General features: G+C 43.1%; 2 protein-coding genes across 2 annotated transcripts; one reads left to right on the top strand and one right to left on the bottom strand.

Annotated features, from left to right (window-relative positions):
- Positions 1–3,140, bottom strand: agk (acylglycerol kinase). The gene is made up of 14 exons (XM_073471911.1): positions 2,884–3,140; positions 2,758–2,797; positions 2,568–2,647; positions 2,395–2,470; positions 2,164–2,289; positions 1,975–2,069; positions 1,823–1,892; positions 1,579–1,658; positions 1,426–1,483; positions 1,185–1,332; positions 993–1,090; positions 817–887; positions 626–710; positions 1–496 (listed from the first exon to the last, which is right to left on the bottom strand). Exons 1-14 carry the CDS (start codon positions 2,991–2,993, stop codon positions 362–364), a joined length of 1,272 nt encoding a protein of 423 aa, XP_073328012.1. The 5' UTR covers positions 2,994–3,140; the 3' UTR covers positions 1–361.
- Positions 3,141–3,419: 279 nt separating this feature from the next.
- Positions 3,420–18,156, top strand: nup205 (nucleoporin 205). Its single transcript, XM_073472422.1, has 42 exons — positions 3,420–3,614; positions 4,670–4,812; positions 4,996–5,167; positions 5,394–5,538; positions 5,672–5,831; positions 6,010–6,238; positions 6,391–6,555; positions 6,688–6,863; positions 7,032–7,148; positions 7,665–7,802; positions 7,940–8,090; positions 8,367–8,572; positions 8,712–8,894; positions 9,190–9,240; positions 9,636–9,845; positions 9,991–10,228; positions 10,328–10,517; positions 10,742–10,862; positions 11,121–11,202; positions 11,306–11,470; positions 11,595–11,719; positions 11,832–11,946; positions 12,156–12,305; positions 12,488–12,562; positions 12,694–12,851; positions 12,942–13,022; positions 13,131–13,322; positions 13,574–13,775; positions 13,886–13,984; positions 14,087–14,235; positions 14,452–14,643; positions 14,729–14,850; positions 15,227–15,359; positions 15,467–15,593; positions 15,722–15,795; positions 15,906–16,034; positions 16,261–16,387; positions 16,572–16,744; positions 16,824–16,953; positions 17,176–17,304; positions 17,408–17,484; positions 17,630–18,156. Exons 1-42 carry the CDS (start codon positions 3,587–3,589, stop codon positions 17,780–17,782), a joined length of 5,982 nt encoding a protein of 1,993 aa, XP_073328523.1. The 5' UTR covers positions 3,420–3,586; the 3' UTR covers positions 17,783–18,156.
- The last annotated feature ends 430 nt before the right edge of the window (positions 18,157–18,586 follow it).

The raw sequence follows: 18,586 nt of genomic DNA, 5'->3' as shown, positions 1-18,586 counted from the left end.
TTGAATTTGACAGACATTATTTTATTTACCAAGTTCAATTGTGATGGAAAAAGAAAACCATTTAGTAAACATAAAGTCCATGTGTAAGACAACCTGTACATGGGTTACTGGCTTAAAGAAATAAAGCCTTGGTCCTTTCACATACAATGACATGTAATAAAATCCTCCTCATATGATTTAAAGTAATGTTTACATGTAACAAGACAGATTACTCATTCTTTAGGATCATTTCAAATGGCTCCTAATCCAAACATCTGTTTTCAGAGTTTCATGGCATCTTGATCTTTGCTTTTGTGTTTTTCTTGACTTCAGTTCGTGTCTCACTGTTCCTGTCTTCTTTCTGGTTAATCTTTTTTTTCCATCACTGCATCTGCAAGAGGAGCTGCTCCCTGCGCTCCGCATTGATGAAGAAGCGTAGTTTCCGTGGCAACAGCCTTATCTCCACAGGCATCGCCTCATACTCCTCGTTGTCGATGTTGTAGAAGCCAGTGGCACCCTGTGGGGTCAGGACATACAATTCGATGTCAAGACAAAAACTAATATACTGAGCTTTAAAAAGAGAGCTGACAATCCTAAAATAGTAATGTGACAAACTGCAATAAGGTCACGTAAAAGGGTTTCTGACCTCTGGCAGCTGCAGCCGGCAAGCACTGGCCTCCAGTTTTGTGGAGGTTTTAGTGAATACAGTTGAGTCCTCTTCTTTTTTATTTCTAAAATGAAGAACATTTGCATTTTTTATTGAATTAACATAAACATGAACTTTCATATAATGTGTTTGGGCCTCTATTGTTACTTATAAAAGCAGAATCTACTAACCCGACAGTGATGAACTCGCCCACTGTGAAGTCGTCTGGTTCTGCACAGATCATCAGGGAGTCATTTATGCGCTGCAAGTCCAAATAAACAGGAAATAATTACAAAATGTAAGATCATGTCAGCACTCAATAAGAGCAGGTACAGGGTTTTATAAGCACAATTCTTTTTGCACTGACCATTTCCACTGGGTTTTTGTTGTGTGTCTGAATAAAAAGCTCCAACGTAGACAGCTTCTGCTCCCTCCACACCTCTGGCTCATCCACTTTTGGAGGTTCTGAGCAAACACGCACACACCAACATTCTTACTCTCAAAACTTTAGTTTACTGCCATGCTGTGGTCCAAGTATCGACACAGTAACACACACTACCTTCAACAGGAGGGTTCCAGTAGTTTCTCCATCTGCGGGCGATGCGGGAGAGCAGGCTGGGTCTGAGGGGCTTCTGAGGGGGCAGGTCAGGGGGCCGAAGACTGGGAGCCAAGTAGGACACGGAGACTTCTCGGACAAGGGGCCACTCCTGAAAGATTTTACAACAGTGTAAGATGCAACATCTCACCTCATAACATCTACTGTATCAATGAGATAACCGCATGTTTTAATAAAGCCTCACCCGAAGAGTGCTAAACCAATGTGCTGCTTTTGTCTTCAGTGGTCCAAGGTACCAATATCTATGAGGAAATATGGTTGATTAATCTTATGTATGGGGAATTATGTCACGGTTTACACAGAATTATAGTCCGATTGACCAATTGTGGAATCTTACTTGCTTATTGTTGCGGCCACATCTCTGAATGCACCCCAACGTAGTCCCATCAGAGCGAAGACTGGCTGCTCTTGCTCGCCCTAGTAACACACACATTGTAAAAATAAAACAATCTTTCATTTTACTTGATTATGAAGAAAGAATGAAATTACTTAAAACATACTTATTCTTATCTGTTAATTTTACCATTAAAAAAAGATCAGACATAAACAAGAATCTTTTGTTATTTTCTACGTTTTCTCACTTTGATTTGTAGCACATCCAGAGGAACAGTTTCTCCCTGCAGAATGGACAGTGTTGCTGATGTAATGTCTCTGAAAAATGCAAATATTTACTCAATGAGACACATCCACTACACATCTGGATCTTTAGATATGATACTGATGAGATACTTACTTGACCTTGTTGTCACTGAGGAGGTGAAGACTTGGACTCAGGGAATTGTGAGAGCCCAGTGGAATGAATCCAATCGGTGTGTTACTGAGTGTTTCCTGTAGCCATAAATCATCCATCAGTGACATTATTAAAAGAAACGTTTAGATCTGTGACCATTAAACCAAAGCATGACGACTGCGTGCCACCTACTTGATCTGGCCTTCGCAGTAAGCCTGTGACGACTTCCTGCAAGGTGCCATCCCCTCCGGCTACGATCAGCATGTCTGTCTTTTCCATTAACTCCATCAGTTTTTTTGCCTGGCCTTCATAATCTGTCTGTAGAGGAGCAGGCAATAAATAACAATCATGGTGTCACATAGTAGAATCCTGAATAGAGACACTAAAACCACAGATGGATTGAAAGGGAAAAGATAGGCATACCTTTACTATTGTTATCTCCACACCAGCCAGGTGTAAAATGGGAGCAGCATTCTTTTCAAACAGGTTGTTGGCTTTCCTGGGGGAAGATTGGGACAGGGAGCTGAAAATATTCTGAGAAAAACTTGTTCAACACCAAACTTGAAGTTAGAAGTTTGACATTTCTGTTTTCTTACCCCCCACATGCTGCAGGGTTCAAGATCACTGTTGCTTTCCTCAGCTGCTCCCCTGGTGCTATCTGTTGACGCCCAAATTCCTATCAGACATGAAGATGATGATTAGGATTAATAATGGGCACTTGAAGACGATTGGTTTGTATCATGTCGTTGGCTGACAATTAGTTTGAAAGAACAAGTAATGCCTCACCCTGGCCACTAGACAAGCCTCTGTCCGCAGAACACTATCACTGATAAGACAAAAGACAAAAATTGTAAGACACACGAACAGGCCTGTGCTCTGATCAGTGGAAATGCCATAAGCTGAGATACTCACCAGTGTTTACCATACAGCCAGTAACCCCCGTAAGACAGGACGCACACGGCGACTGTGGACTTTTTCCAGTGATTCCGCAGCGTCCGAAACACTTTCACAACCCGAGCCATGGCTTTAAATAAAATGTCCCCGAACCCTTTATTTTAATGTGGTGCTACATTTACGGAGGCACCGAAGCTTGAAAATCACGAATGACACATTTCTATCCCAGCGGTCACGGATATACAACTGTCAGACTAGCATGGACATCTTGGTGTAACCTCAAAACAGTTCGGACCAACACAGGGCGGAACCAATGTTGTTGCCACATGAGGTTCATGAACGCGTGTCAGCGCAGCAAGCATTTCTTTATTAAAGTTTTATTAGAATAATATATGAAAAAGAATGGAATTTGTAAAATAGAACTCAAATCCACATGAAATACAATTAAATCACTTCTTGAGTTAATCTGCACTGGTAAACTACAAGTCCCGTCCAGCTAGACGACTCCAACGATCCGAGGACCCCGCCTGAAGAGATTACATAGATTTACAGCAATGTTCAAAATATTCTATCCGTTTAATTAACACATATACACATTAAATTAGAACTGGTGTATTTTTTTGTTGAACGAGCGCTAGCAAAGCGTGTTTAGAGAATTTATAATTTTGAATTTCACACCGGCACAATCCCAGAAGCTTCTGTCCAATTTTCCGAGCGTATCATGGCGGCGCAGATGGCGGTAAATTCGGGTATGAATTATATGTCTTTCAACGAGTGTAACTTTAATGCGTTTACATCTAACAGTTGCTATTGATTGTCATTTCATATATGAGAATGTACTTGTTCGCTTTTCAGTGCCAGTTGTGCCGCAAGTCATATGTTATGACCGCATGGTGACGGGCCATTCAAGTTCAGGCTAATTTAGCCTAGCCTACAAGTAAACCTTAAGTTAGCTAACGTTAGTTAAACGATTAACCAGAGGGCAAGCTCGTTTAGAGCTAACGTTAAACAATTACCATGTTAGAACCGATGCCATATGGTCAACATAACCTCCCTCATCTGTCAAATGGGTCAGCAGTACTTATTTGGAAACAACAAAACTGAAACTAACTGACCTGAACAAGCAAGGAAATGTTTGGCATCATAACTTGGCACAGTGCACACTGGTGCACCGCGCCTTAGATCATCTCACAGACACACATGGAGCAGTTCAGACCAGATTTAAACTGGTGACAGTCAGGTGTCTGTGTACAGATCTGATTGATGTTCAGTGACATCCTCGGGGTCTGTGATACAATAATCAATAACCACAGTGTTATGGCTTAATGAAGCTAAATCTACAATAACAAACGTAAAAGGGAAAACTGCTAGATTCAAGAGAAATATAAGTATCCTTATAAGATTTGTTCACTGGTACTGTCATTTACACATCACATGACCATCTTTCATCAGTGAACTGTATGGTGTATATACATCAGCATCTTATTCGTATTGGTTATAACACTTTGTCTAAGTCAGATAGAGGCTCACAATGTCAAAATAATGAAAATGTCACTTCCAAACATCAGTCCGGTCAGTCAATTACCTCACAGTATACAGGATTATTTACTGCATTAAAGATTATTCACTTACTGTATATTGCAAGAAGACAATTTGATTTTCATCACAGTTGAGTCTGATTATGAGAGTAGGATTCAGCAGAACCTGTATGACTATAAGGACAAGATAACAATGGTATTGGTAGAAATCAGTTCTGTGTATGTGTGATGAGGCAAGACATTTAAAAACTCATTTTCCCACCCAGGAGCCAGTCTGTGGGGGCCGCTGAAGGAGTTATGGGAGACGGTGGACGGGGCGGTGTTGAGGAGACAGCCAGAGAGCGTCCACCTCCTTGACCTGCAGCTGAAGAAACACAAATCACATTTTCTCTCACTCTTTAGGAACCCGGTGAGATGTTGTGCAAATACACATCCTTTGTCCTTCTGTAGTTTCATATTTGGATGTTACAATAATATTCATCCTGAGTAGCCTTCCACTCCATCGGTGCTGACAGACACATTTTTGATATGCAGTATGTCTTCTGAGACTGTAATGTAAATAACACCAGGTCTTCTCTTTACTCATTTTCAGCCAAAGAGTGCAGAGCAGAGAGAGAAGGTGCGTAAAGCCAGCACAGAGGGCATCGCCATCCAAGGTCAGCAGGGGTCAAGGCTCCTTCCAGAGCAGCTTCTCAAAGAGGCCTTCATCCTCAGTGACCTGTTTGATATTGGAGAGTTGGCAGCTTTGGAGCTCCTCTTGGCAGGTACGTGGACATGAGAAAAAGTAATGACTTGCAAGCAATTTATCAAGAATGTGATTTAGTAAATTTGGTGAGTGTTTATTAAGTTGTTTTCTGTGTTAATCATACAGAGGTCACATTATTTTATAATGGCTATTTCGTTTTAGGATTGTCCTCATCAAATCAGTGATTTGGAGACAAGGCCTTACATGATGTGATTGATTCTCTGAATGTGTCTATTTGTCTCTAGGTGAGCAGCAGCAGCCCCATTTTCCAGGTCTGACACGAGGTCTAGTAGCTGTGCTGCTCTACTGGGATGGAAAGCTTTGTGTGGCCAACTCCCTGCGCACACTCATCCAGTCACGCCAGGGCAAGACATTCACACTGGACCTGAGGTAATAATGCTGTCTATAAGTAGTATATTCAAACAACGAAAGGTGCTTTTAAAAGTCTACATGATGAGCATGTTTCCTTAATACTTATGTGATCTTGTTATTTATCTGTACTGCTGTTTGTTTTCTCACTCAGTGGGGAACTGGTGGCTTTGACAACACGTTTTACGGATGAATTGATGAACCAGGGTCTGACCAAACGCATCCTAACCTTGGTGTCAGAGATAAATGTGACGCGTGAGTTTGAAAGGCTGCAAAAGGAGCGTGGCCTGGGCAACGAGAAGCACAGAAAAGAGGTGACAGCAAAATATCTGTTAATTTGAAACCGAGATAATCATCTTCTCAACATGCATGTATTTTCCATCATACTTGACTCATGCAAAGACAATGGTTATAACTGAAGTAGAAACGTGGAGTGTTAGAATATACAGAGATGAATATGGACAACTCTTAAGTCCCACTCTTGTCCCCCAGGTTTCTGACCTCATCAAAGAATCCAGACAGGCCCTGGCAGACAGCCTCTTTTTATGGACCTGCCAATCACCTCTGAGTAAAGATGACACCCTGGCTCTTATTGGCCACCTGGAGACAGTGACAGCTCAAGCTGATGGCTCATTGGACAGCATGAACATGGCTCTGGTCATGGCACTGCTGTACTGCTTGGATGTCAGCTTCATAGAACAAGGAACAGAAGATAGAGAAGGTGAGAACACATTTAAATAATAATAATATTAATAATAAATGTCTATAATTTTAACCTCGATTGATTAGAGTTACACATCCGATTGCTGTTAGTGTCAGCATTTTGATTTTACAGCTAATGAAGGACTGTCTCTGTGTGTTGTGTTCCTCTAGATCTACTCCAGGCATTGCCATTGCTCACTGAGAGGCAGTATGTGTCTGCAGTGCACAGTCGCCTGATGGATGGCCAGCCGTGGAAGCTTCCAGGCCTGCAGGCTTTGTGTCGACTGGCGTGGGCTCTGTCTCTGAGGGTCCTCTCTCAGCTACCACAGGGATGCGGTAAGATCCCTATTCTTTTGACAGGCATTAAATGCCTTCAAGCTGTATGAAGAAAACCTTTTTAAAAGAATATGATTTCTCAAAGATAGCAGCCATTTAAATGTTGTGTGTTTCTCCGTGTATTCTGTGCAGCCCTGGTTGAGTTCACGGAGGCAGACGAGGCTCTGGCCGACCAGGCTCTACTGGGAGACGTCTTCCTGTTTATGAAGGAGGGCGTGCTGGGATGTGAGAGTTTTGGCCAGGAAGAGTTTTACATTCGCCGCCTCCATTCACTCATTACAGACTTCCTAGCACTTATGCCAATGAAGGTGAGATGGGCCACAGTTGTCCACAACCAATTTTTATACTCTAGTAAGAGTTTGATTCGTCTATATATCATGCACCAGCTTGTCAAAATCCAATGATTCGTTATCACATTGTTTTATCATTCTACTGACTGATTAGATTATTTAATGAACACTTTATTGTCTTTGTAGGTGAAACAGCTTCGTAACCGCGCTGATGAGGATGCCCGTCTGGTGCACATGTCCCTACAGATGGACAGTGAGCTTCCATCATCGTTACGCAAGGACTTAGACCACCTCATGATCCTCGTCAGTGTTTTCCACAAACTCTTGCACACATTCATTACATTAGTGCTGCAGCTAGCATTTCATTTGTTATTGATTAATCTGTAGATTATTTTCACGAATAATCGCTTAATAAATGATTAAGAATTTTATCATAAGCAATGATAAAATTGCAAAAAAAATGCTCACCACAATTTCCCAGAGCCAGAGGCGATTTATTCAAATTGCTTCTTTTGTCCAACAGTCCAAAACCCAAACACCCTCCATTTAATATCATAAGTGACAAAACAAGCAGCTAATCCTTACGTTTAAAGGCTCTGACTTTAAAAGTTTGACATTTCGCTTTAAAAATAATTTAAATGATTAGGTGATTATTTAAAAAGTTGTTTAAAAATTTCTTTCAATCAATTAATCGATTATAGTTGCAGCGGTACAGTACACACATATCAGCTAATCATCAATATTATATATTAATGGGTTTTACTAGGGTTTAACTGATAATATTTGTTCATAGTGTTGGTTACTGCTTTGTCTTTCCAGATAGGAGAGTTTTACAGTAAGGACTCGTTTGGGCTGGAGTTGGGTCTGGAGTTCTGGTGTCCAACTGAGTCTCTCCAACACACCTCCCTGCAGGGATCCTACCTGGGAATGGCACTGCAAAGACCTCCACATAAACAGGTAAGAGCTGTATTTTCTGGACTCTCTTCATGGCAAGAATTGTACTTAAAGGTATGAAAAGTCCCTAAAATAAAATTTTTAGGTGCCATTCTTTCTGTTAAAAGTTGTTTTTTTTCACTCCGTATGCTTTGATGCAGGTGGTTCTGTCCAAGTTTGTGCGTCAGATGGGAGACCTTCTTCCCTCCACCCTCTATATCTCCTATCTCCGTATGCTAAAAGGCCTGGCTAATGGTCCTCAGTGTGCCCACTACTGCTTCAGCCTGCTTAAAACCAATGGAGCCACACACAGTAAGAGCAAATTGTAGATATTTTCAGATTGATTTGTGAAACTGATACCATTTGATGTGCAGTTTGCCCTATGTGAACTGACTCGTAATCTGGATCAGGAATATTTGCCATTAGAGTATTGACTCTTGGCTCCTGGCTGTTCAGTACATGTTCAAATTCTTTATTTTATTCTATGTTTGGGAGAAGCAATATTAAAAATCAGACTCCAAAAGCTGATTGCATTGATTTTATACATTTTCAAATGAATATCAACTAACTTCATGTTTATATGTGCAGGTGATAATATCCAGGGGGTTTCAGGCAGCCCAGTGTCTTGGGAACATTTTTTTCACTCCCTAATGCTCTACCATGAGAACCTGCGACGAGACTTTCCAAATCCAGACGCAGCACAGTACCGCCACCCGCCACTAAGGGGTATCACCCAAAGAGAGATGGAAGGACTCACCTCATTTTTTCAGTTGCTCACCACCATCATCACATGGGTATGGTACAATATTCAGGATAAGATCAAGAGTGTAAATCCCTTATCTAATCTTTGAAAACCCTGTGATATACAGGTTGTTTAGATAGTTCTTATATAACGGTAGTGTGTGTGTGTGTGTGTGTGATATTTTTCTTCAGAGTGAAAATGCACGACTTGCGTTGTGTGAGCATCCCCAGTGGACCCCAGTTGTAGTGATGTTGGGGTTGCTTCAGTGCAGTGTTCCTCCTGTCCTGAAGGCTGATGTCTTGCAATGCCTGGCAGCCTTTGGGAAGTCACCAGAGATTGCTGCTTCACTCTGGCAGTCACTGGAGTACACACAGGTTAGCCTTCATAATTGATTTTCTGCCTTTTGTCATATGGAGTATGGAAATAATTACTGAAAGCTTTTCTTTTGATATCAATATAAAGCTCAGGTTTGCATCTGTGAAGTGTCAATAATATCAGACAACAAATATGCAAACATTAAATTGTACCGTGGCTGTAATCTCTTCTTTTTATCTAAAGCACTTAATTCTTGTAGGGTTATGACATTGTTTTGAGTTTGGCAGATTGCTGCGTTTAAAATATCTTTGCAGTAGATGCAAAGTTTTGTAACTTCATGTTGTTTTACAACAGATCCTTCAGACAGTGCGAGCCCCAGGACAGAGGCAGGCAGCTGGAATTGAGGTGAGTGTTTTGTGGTTAGTGAATATAATGCTGTATACCCACTGCTCAACCCAATCTGAGGGACATTTTTTAATGTTTGTGTCGCACTCAAATTCAAAAAAGTTAATTAGTTGGTGCAGAGAGCAATTAGATCACTTGGGGTTGCAAGGATGTTTTTGATTTGTTTGCATTAAGATACATTTGACTGATGACCAAACAAAATAGAGTGAAAACCTTGATGTGTTGTGGTCTTATCTTTATATGTGTATGTGATGTTTCTGTGGTCAGTACAAAGCTAAAGACGAAAAAATTGACTTGCATTAGTCTAAAAAACGTCCCGTTCAGAAGTTATATAACCTGTAATGAGACGCCTATTTTGGCGGCAAACTTTCTGATTAGTTTGTTTTGGCTCTCAGGTGGAACTGAATGAGATTGAGTCAAGCTGTGAGGAGTACCCCCTGACACGAGGCTTCTGCCATCTGATCAGCACATTGGTTGAGAACAGCCTGCCCATTAATTTGGGCGCCGGACTGCGCGTGCCAGGCTTTCAGCCCTACCTGGACTTCTTGCGTGATTCTGTGTTCCTGCCCTTCCCCACCAGAGCATATCGCCGTCCAGCGGAGAAGGTAAACTGCTGTATAGTGCTCTTACCATGTCTTTGAAAAGAGAAGACATGTAGTTACCTGCATGCATGTATGTATATATGGTCTTTGAACTACACATAACTCGGTTTTATTTGTTTTTCCTTTTTTCTTTCCTTTGCCATCTCAGTGGGAGGTTGCTGATGCTGTCCTGGAGGTGTTCCACAAGCTGCTGCGGGACTATGAGCCCCAGCCGTCAGACTTTGTGCAAGAGATGGTGGAGCTACAGGGAGAGCAGGTCCCGGCCCACAAGCCCCCTGGACACAGCATCATGTTCCACCTGCTCAACGACTCGCCCATGCTGGTGCTCTGCCTCAGCCTGCTGGAGGAGGGCGTACGGCAGCTGGACACCTATGCACCCTTCCCTGGTGAGAGATCATATGCTGCTCTACGCTCCGAGAATGAGAGATTGCTTGTGTTTATGTCTGTGTGTTCTGACGTCATGCTCTGTTACTCCTCCCCTACAGGTAAGAAGCACTTGGAGTCGGCCGTGCTGCACTGCCTGCGCCTTCTAGACTTGGCACTGCAGAAGGAAGTGGTATTCATGGACCTCCTCAGGGAGAGCCAGGCATCCCTGCTGGTGTCCCCCTTAGAACAGCTCCTCCAGGGGGTCAGTCCTCAAACGAGGAAGGCTGATCACATTGTCAATATTGCCAGGTAGGGGCGTCCAGGCTCTGATATAAACTGTTTGTTGAGTCTATTTTTGTTTAACTTGTCTGTTTGTCCTGCATCATTTAATGCTTTTCTAGTTAGCAAGGATTATATGTTATAAAACCTCATCAGAAGTCATTGTAGGTTGTATTTAAGTAAAACTACCCTTTCAAAGACTAATTTGTTCGGAGTGGAAGAACTTAATGGTGACCTATGTTTTTCCTGTACAGGTATCTGTACCACAGCAGCTCCAACCCAGAGGCTGCATTCCAGAGTGCCAAGATCCTGCGTCGTATCGCCAACTACCCCAACATTCAGAATCGGCTTGTGGGAGATTTCACACACGACCAGGTACATAAAGTCTCAAGTTTTATTGAATTAAAAAGTACTGTTTCCCCTCAAAGCTTCTGGATATTTCACAAAATTATAATCCGTAAGCAAAGAATAAAAGTCAGCAAGATAACAAAAATATTGGTTGTTTAATATTATTTACATTTTTTTAAAATAGAATAGAAATAAATCCTGCATGCATTCTACTTATAGGCACTTCAATGTTTATGAAAAGTTTTGTTGTGTTTGAAGTTGCCACTTTTTGCCTCTGTCCTTCAGACTGTGAGTGACAAGCTAATGGCAGGCTTTGTAGAGTGTCTGGACAATGAAGAGGCAGAAGAGGGAACAGAGAAAGGAGATGGTAAGAGAGACTTGTTGTGGAAAAACTGTACCATCTTCTGTGTTCGATTTAAATCCTGCTGTCACACTCAGACACACTCACTTCACTATCCCCAAACTTCCAGACTCTGAACCACAGAAGACGGTTGGAAGAATCCGACACGAAACCCAGATCCACATCCTGAACCTGCTCATCACATCCTTGGAGCTGAAGACACCAAATCTGGCCCTGTACCTTCTGGGATATGAAGTGAAGAAGCCTGTGTCCTCCACCAACCTCCAGGACCCAGGTCAGACCACAGCTTTAGCTGCTGGCATGTTAATTTTGCTGGCTGTTGTGATTTCAGCAGTATTTATTGGAGTCAGGTGACCTGAGTGTTATCTTTAAGCTGAAGGTGTATTTGTTTGTTACAGGTGTGTTGGGATGTCCGCGGAGCTGCCTGCACGCCATCCTGAGTCTGCTGCAGAGAGGCACTGAGAAGAGATCAGGACCTGTACTCACACAGCAGGCCCCACACCTGGCTGAGCTCTGCTACCAGGTACTCTTCATCCTCTACTTAAAAAACCCAGGGACTAGGCGCTTGATGTCGATATAGCACCCTTGATTGTCTGAGTAATGTGATTTATTTTTTTTTTGTCTTCCTCTGTCAGGTGATCTACCAGCTGTGTGCCTGCCCAGAAACATCTGGACCCACCATGCGTTATCTAAGGACCAGCCAGGACTTTCTGTTCTCTCACCTGCAGCACCTACCCTTCATCCTGTCTAGTGAGTATCAGATGTGATGAATGAAAAGCAGGAAATGCAGAACAGAACAGAAATTGGGGGTTGTTTTGAATTTCTGCAAAATCGAAATTATGATTTTAATATTACAAAGGTGTGTGAGTGATAAACTGTTGTTGACTGTGTTGATGAAAATACAACAAAGTACACTCTTCTCTTATCATTGTCCCGATTCTTCTTTCTGCTCTCGTCAGGTAATCAGATCGCTGCCCTCTCCCAGATGTCTTGGCTCATGAAAACAGCTGCAATTGAGCTGAGAGTGACCTCACTGAACCGCCAGCGTTCACATACACAGCGCCTCGTCAGCCTTCTGTTGGATGACCAGCCACACACTCAACATACAGGTATATCTTGTCTAAAACTATTTAATTCTCCATGATGAGCACTTGGTGAAAACAACTGAGTGAAATCTGGCCTTTTATTGTTAATGGTCGTTGTTTTAAACTCGAACTCCCAAACACCATGACCACACAACAAAGCTCATTAATGCATGAACCTAAGTACCTGATATTTATTCTCTTTTTAGCTGATGGAGAATCAGGCATGGAAGAGGAAACAAGATCAGTCAGCGGTTTCCTACATTTTGACACTGTATCTAAAGGTTTGTGCCACCTCTGTAGATATTTAGATCAAATATATAATAAAATAAATACAAACGACATACAGGCTGTTATATTATAGCATACTGATTCTGACTTTTACTCTCATCTTGTCCTCATTCCATGCAATCAGTGCGCAGGAAGCTGCTGAGTGTGCTGGACACCATCGACTTCAGCCAGGACATGCCCGAGCTGCTGCAGCTTGACTTCTTCGAGCGCACTCAAATAGAACAGGTGATCTCCAACTGTGAGCACGTCAATGAGCAAGGACACACAGTGTGCAATGTGAAGGTGGGTCTAAAGGTTGAACACATTATCTCTCTGGTGTGTTGTTTTTTATGTTTGATCTTCCACTGATTTTGTTTTTAATTTTCCTCACAGTTGCTACATAGAGTGCTGGTTGCTGAGGTGAATGCATTGCAAGGAATGGCAGCCATTGGACAGAGGCCTCTGTTAATGGAGGTGAGGGAACTCAAACTGAGTCTTCATTTTTGTGTAATGTTTTGTGTAAACCTGGGGCTAGAAATGTTGTGCCCACATTCATTTTTGTCCCTGGTTGTGTTCTTCCAGGAGGTGAACTCCATCCTGCAGCAGGTGGTGGAACGCAATCGTGTGCGCCGCAGTTTGAGTGCAAAGCGACATGCACTGCGGTCCTGGAGGAGTCTGGTGGAGACGCTGCTGACCGCCTGCCCGGCTGATCTCATACCTGCTGATGACAGGCAGCTCATCATCAGAGACCTGCTGCTAGACCTGCATGATAAGGTCAGTGTTTCATGGAGGGTATTTTGGGTGAAGTCATTTATGAAGTTGTTGACCTGACAGCCATGGAATCAGCCCATAGTCATAGTAAGGAATAACCTCAAGGGTGTCATGGCATTTATTTAGTGTTTATTGTTACTGTAAAATGATGTAGAGTTGCTAGTTAGTTCCTGTCAGAGCTGACACATAACAAATGCCTCAGATTTGCAGGTTGTAATAACAACTCGGTGTCAATGTTGCTTTATGTTGTCCAGGTGTTATCTGAGGATGCAGCAGGAGAGCTGATGCCCATTGTTGCGGGGGCAGTCTTCACTCTGACAGCCCACCTCAGCCAATCAGTCCTGTCTGAGCAGCAGCAGGGGGCAGGATTAGAGGCATCCTCCGGCTTTGCTTCCATCGCTAACTCTGCCCTCCACCTGATTCTCCGCAAGCTGCTGGACTTCATCCTTTGTACTGGTAAGTGATGACTTTTAAAGAGCTTTCATCCATAAAAATCCAAATTTCTCACATGCTGAGATAACCCATGGTCAGTTTAGATTTCAAAATATTGTCTTTTGCACTTTAAGGAGGTGGATACCAGCGTCTGCGTGCCCACCTGTACGGCTCTCTGCTGTACTACCTTCAAATCGCCCAGAAGCCTGATGAACCAGACACTCTGCAGACAGGTACAACAAAGAGAGACAAGTGTGTAATTAAGTCCCCTATCTGATATTATTTCAAAGAGACAATGTATAGATATTGTGTTGTCTTTCTCGCCATCCATCCAGCAGGGAAAGCAATGTGGGAGCGTCTCACTGCCCCCGAAGATGGTTTCTCCAAACTGCAGAGAGAGAACCTGGCTATCATTGAGAGCTACGGCAAAGCTCTCATGGAGGTGGTCTGTCGGGACGCCTGCGACGGCCACGAAATTAGCAGGGTAAGAGCCAAACAAAGACAGAGGGTCTGTGTACTTACTCTGCCATTTACATGTGTAGTTGGAGGACAGGAGGAACATAAACTTATTAAGTATTAGTGAAACTACAAATGTCTGTTGAGTTGAATTAGCTAGGACATGTTTTTTACGAGTACCTAGCCAGACTCTTTTACTCTCAGGACTCCTTTGTCATCCTTGTCTCCTTTCCCTGTTTATCAGATGCTGGCTCTGGCCGTGCTGGACCGGATTCTGTCCATAGACCGTCAGAATCAGTGGCTGGTTTACGTCTGCAACAGTGGCTACCTGCGGTCACTGGTTGAGAGCCTGAGACAGGATGATGTCGCCCTTCAGAGCCTGCTCACACCTCAGCCTCCCCTCCTCAAGCCACTCTACATCTATGAGAGCAAGATGGTGAGGAGAAAGACACACTATGTTATGATTACACGCAAGTTTGTAATATTATTTTGAAAGTAAAACTCTGCTGTCGTGTTTTCAGGCTCTGCTGACTCGTGTGGCTAAGACCGGTCAGGGAGCTGTGGAGCTGCTGCGCTGTGGGCTAGTGGCACAGCTAATAGAGTGTCAGGTGTTTGACATGGTCCCTGACAGCGATGCACACAGGTATGAATGTGGAAAGTGAAGGAGATGGTAGAGTAATTTCCAATTGTATTTTAATTTTTTATCAAATTGGGTTGTTCTTGATATTTTGTTTTTGAACTGGTCATTTCGAATAAAAACGTCACAGGAAGAAGTCAATTTATTTCACTCATACTTAACTTCTTGATTGATTTTCACCAAATTAGGATAAGGATTTAATATATGTTGGGATGGCTACTCTGCAAGGAGAAAATAGGATGATACAGTGAGTCAGCAAATTGTTCCTTGAGGATTATTTAGCTGATTGTATCTTGTTTTGCTCTCGTCTAAGTGACCTCTAATCTTAAGAGGTCTATTTGTGGTGTTACTTAAGTGTGTCTGTTCCCTCGTTTGTTTACAGGGTGATGAGGGACCCATCAGGCTTCATCCCCAGTCCCATGGACCGCTACAGGCAGATTCTGTTACCAACCTTGAGGCTTTTTCAGGTCATCCTGACTTCCACTACCATGAATCACCAGCAGGGTGCAGCACAGGTAAGCACACAAATGATTCTTTTGCAAAAATATAAATGTCACTGCAGTGTTCGCTTTATAAACATTGCACTCGCATTCTAATTTTTTCCTTTTCTGTGTGTCTACAGGTTCTCCAGTGGCTGATAGTTCATGCAGACACCATTCAGTCCCTGTTACGTTGTCAGGAGCTCAGTATGGGAGTTCTGCAGGAGCTCTCTTTGCTTACTGGCATCATCAGTAAAACGGCTCTGCCAGGTACAATCAATAACAGTCTTCTCTTTTTATTCACCCTTTATTGTATTTCCCCCTTTCCATCATTCAAACCACATATTCATATGTAGATTCTGTAAATGATGTTGGTCATTTGCTGCTTGGTCTCTCAGGTGCCCTTGAGATGGGCGGGGAAGTCAACAGTGCTGCTCTTCTGGAGTTTCAGGGTCACATCAACAGATTCCAGGTTTCTATCTAATCAATGGGTTTTTTGTTGTTGTCTTCCCTGCTAATGCACATCCATCCCAGTGTGAAAATTGCACAGTTGGCAATATGTCTCTTTTTTTCCTTTTTTAGCGCCTTTGTCTGTCCCTGCTTGGTCGTCTGGCGGGGAGTGAGCGGGAGAGGTTGCTAAAGCAGGCCGAGATCGCTGCACCCGGAGACTCAGCAGACAGACGAGAAGAGATGGAGGTGGCAATGCAACAGGTGTGACAAAAAGCTCTCTAATAAGGGAGTATGAGTGTAATTTTCCTGTAAGAAGTTATGAGGTGTACCTCTTCACATACTCCAGCAGTATAATGGACAGTGGGAATTTTAAAAATGGGATAATATGGCACTGAAACAATGTGTGTCAGGTCTTGTATCCATAGTCATTATTATTCATCAGAAGTCCACTGTCAGTGACCTGAGAGGTGTTGTCCTCTGTGCCCAGGTGTGTGCTAACATCATGGAGTACTGCCAAACCCTGCTGCTGCAGAGCTCAGCCCAGGCCCAGTTTAGCATCTGCCTCTTCAGCCCATCAGGCAGCGAGCCAGCTGGCCGGGACGGAGGACGCACAGGTCAGTAATATTCTGCCCATACCGAAGAAGAGGAAAAGAGATTTGACTTGTGTTATTGTATACTATAGCCATACTTTTCTAAAGGATCCTGATATATAAAGCTTGAAATCCACAATTTCTTGAGGCTCTTTTAGCTTTTACAACAAGTTTCTACAGGTATGAGACTAAACTTTTCCTTTTAAAGATCTCTCATCCACTCTGCCATCGATGACTTACTCCCGGACCCCTAGCCTGGGTATGGTCCTGTACCTGCTGAAGAACAGTGCTGCAGACTTCTTCCGGTTCCACCAGAGTCACAGACAGAGCCTGGGCAAGCTGCAGAGCCTGGATCAGCTGCCTCCTGAGGAGCTCAAGGAGGTAACTCTTCTTTATTTAATGAACCTAATTGGCTCCAGCATGCATTGTCTTCAGTTCTGACTAGACATCATCTCTGTAGTTGTGCCAAGGCCTGGTGTCAGGCCCAGGAGGGGTGGAGAAAATCTCGTCAGTCCAGAGGAGCTTGCTGGCTAAGAGACGACTGGTCCAGCTTATCAACAACAGAGCCAAGCTGCTGGCCCTGTGTTCCTGTATCCTTTGTTACCTGCAAGCACGATTGTTGTCACAGGACTTAAACAAAATTAGTTTTTGACCACTGCAGCGCACCAGAATTAAGAATAGGCCCACTAATTGTCCATCACTAGGTTGTCACATTTGTCTTTAGGAGTTTTGTTCAGTGATTCCGATTAACACCATGTATAAACGCCACATCATGAATTACTGTGAAATGCCTTGACCTACTTCTTCCTCAGATGTTATTGAGACCTGTTTGTTTGTGTTGTGGCGCCACCTGGAGTACTACCTGTTGCATTGTACTCCCACTGACCCCAAGGACTCCCTGTTGCCTGGAGCCAGTTTGTATAGATCACGGCTCACAGATGGTGAGAAAAGACGTCACAGATAGATGCACATTTAAGCAAGTGTTGGAATTAAGTAAATGTATATTTGGTTGCGATCACTAATGTCAATATTCCTTTTCTTCAGACTCATTTGGCGGGTTGCAGGCAAGTGGAGGCCGTGGCCTCGGTCTGTCCAGAGTCAGCCAGCAAGACCTCGACTTGGTAAGAATGGCTGTGAGCTGGCAACCAGCTGCACACGTTGGCATGAGCATAATGCTGGTACACTTTGAATACTGCTGTGACAACATATGTGGGTTGCCACCTACATAATTCCTGATCTCTCTGTCTTGTGTTTGTGTGAGTGCAGCTGAAGAGCGACATGGGTGCAGGTTTCGGAGAGGCTCTGCAGAGGAAGCTGCTGGAGGTGGAGGGTTTGTACAGCCAGGTCCGCTCCCGCTACACCTTCATCCAGGCCCTGGTTCGCAGGATCCGTGGCCTGCTGCGACAGCCCAAAAGCTGAGGCAGACACTCACAAATACAAAGACTGGCCAAGACTAAAACACTCTGAAAACCTTTGCCAAGCAACACCAGATGACTAAACATCAAAGGACTCCCAAGGTGTCGGTGTGTTTTTTCTGGCAACATCGCTCCTTTTTGCTGACCTGTTGCAGCTCCTCTCTGAGTGTTGTATGTTAACACATCCAACAGGTGGTGCATTCTGTGTGACCAATATAATTATGTTTGACGAAAGTCGTGCAAGGAGTGTTCCTCAAAGAAGTGAGATAAAGTAACTTGCACAACACACCTATGAAATTTTTACTCGTTCAGAAGTTTGATATTCTTTTGTTTGCTCTGATTTCTTTGTGAAAATAAATGTTTTCTAAATCTGTTAAATGTTTGTGTAGTTTTACACCGTACACATTCAAACATTATGCAACAACCCTCCTAAACCACACCAGTAATTAGCAGAATTTATTTTTGTTAGTAATGGCAAACTGGAGTCACTTTCTGTTAACATGCACTCAGGGGAGAATACAGTGTTAGAAACTTTTCCCTGTTTACAGCAATTCTTAGTTCCACCATGGCACTCTCACTTTGCTTGTACTTTGTGGTTATCAGACAAGCTGCAGATGGTTTAGTGCTTCACTTATCACGAACGTCATGAGACAGTCAACCACTTGTGACAAACAAACTATTAACTTCACCTATGGTTACGTGCATGTCTGGGTTGACTCATTGTGAAAAGTTCTTATCAGGAGAAACAAAACAAGGAACTAAAACAAAAGAAGTTTCTTTGTGAAAGTAGCATCACAATGACTCATAT

Source organism: Pagrus major, chromosome 8 (genome assembly GCF_040436345.1).
Source record: "Pagrus major chromosome 8, Pma_NU_1.0".
NCBI lineage: Eukaryota > Metazoa > Chordata > Actinopteri > Spariformes > Sparidae > Pagrus > Pagrus major.
The sequence above is the reverse complement of the archived record's forward strand: the minus strand, read 5'-3'. Positions and strand labels throughout refer to the sequence as shown.

Coding starts and splice junctions, on each gene's coding strand:
- agk (XM_073471911.1), bottom strand. CDS start 2,993: ATGGCTCGGGTTGTGAAAGTGTTTCGGACGCTGCGGAATCACTGGAAA. Junction 2,290..2,394: donor TGGAGATAACAATAGTAAAG/GTATGCCTATCT, acceptor GCTCCTCTACAG/ACAGATTATGAAGGCCAGGC. Junction 1,484..1,578: donor GTGGCCGCAACAATAAGCAA/GTAAGATTCCAC, acceptor ATTTCCTCATAG/ATATTGGTACCTTGGACCAC.
- nup205 (XM_073472422.1), top strand. CDS start 3,587: ATGGCGGCGCAGATGGCGGTAAATTCGG. Junction 5,832..6,009: donor ACGAGAAGCACAGAAAAGAG/GTGACAGCAAAA, acceptor CTTGTCCCCCAG/GTTTCTGACCTCATCAAAGA. Junction 13,023..13,130: donor AGAGGCCTCTGTTAATGGAG/GTGAGGGAACTC, acceptor GTGTTCTTCCAG/GAGGTGAACTCCATCCTGCA.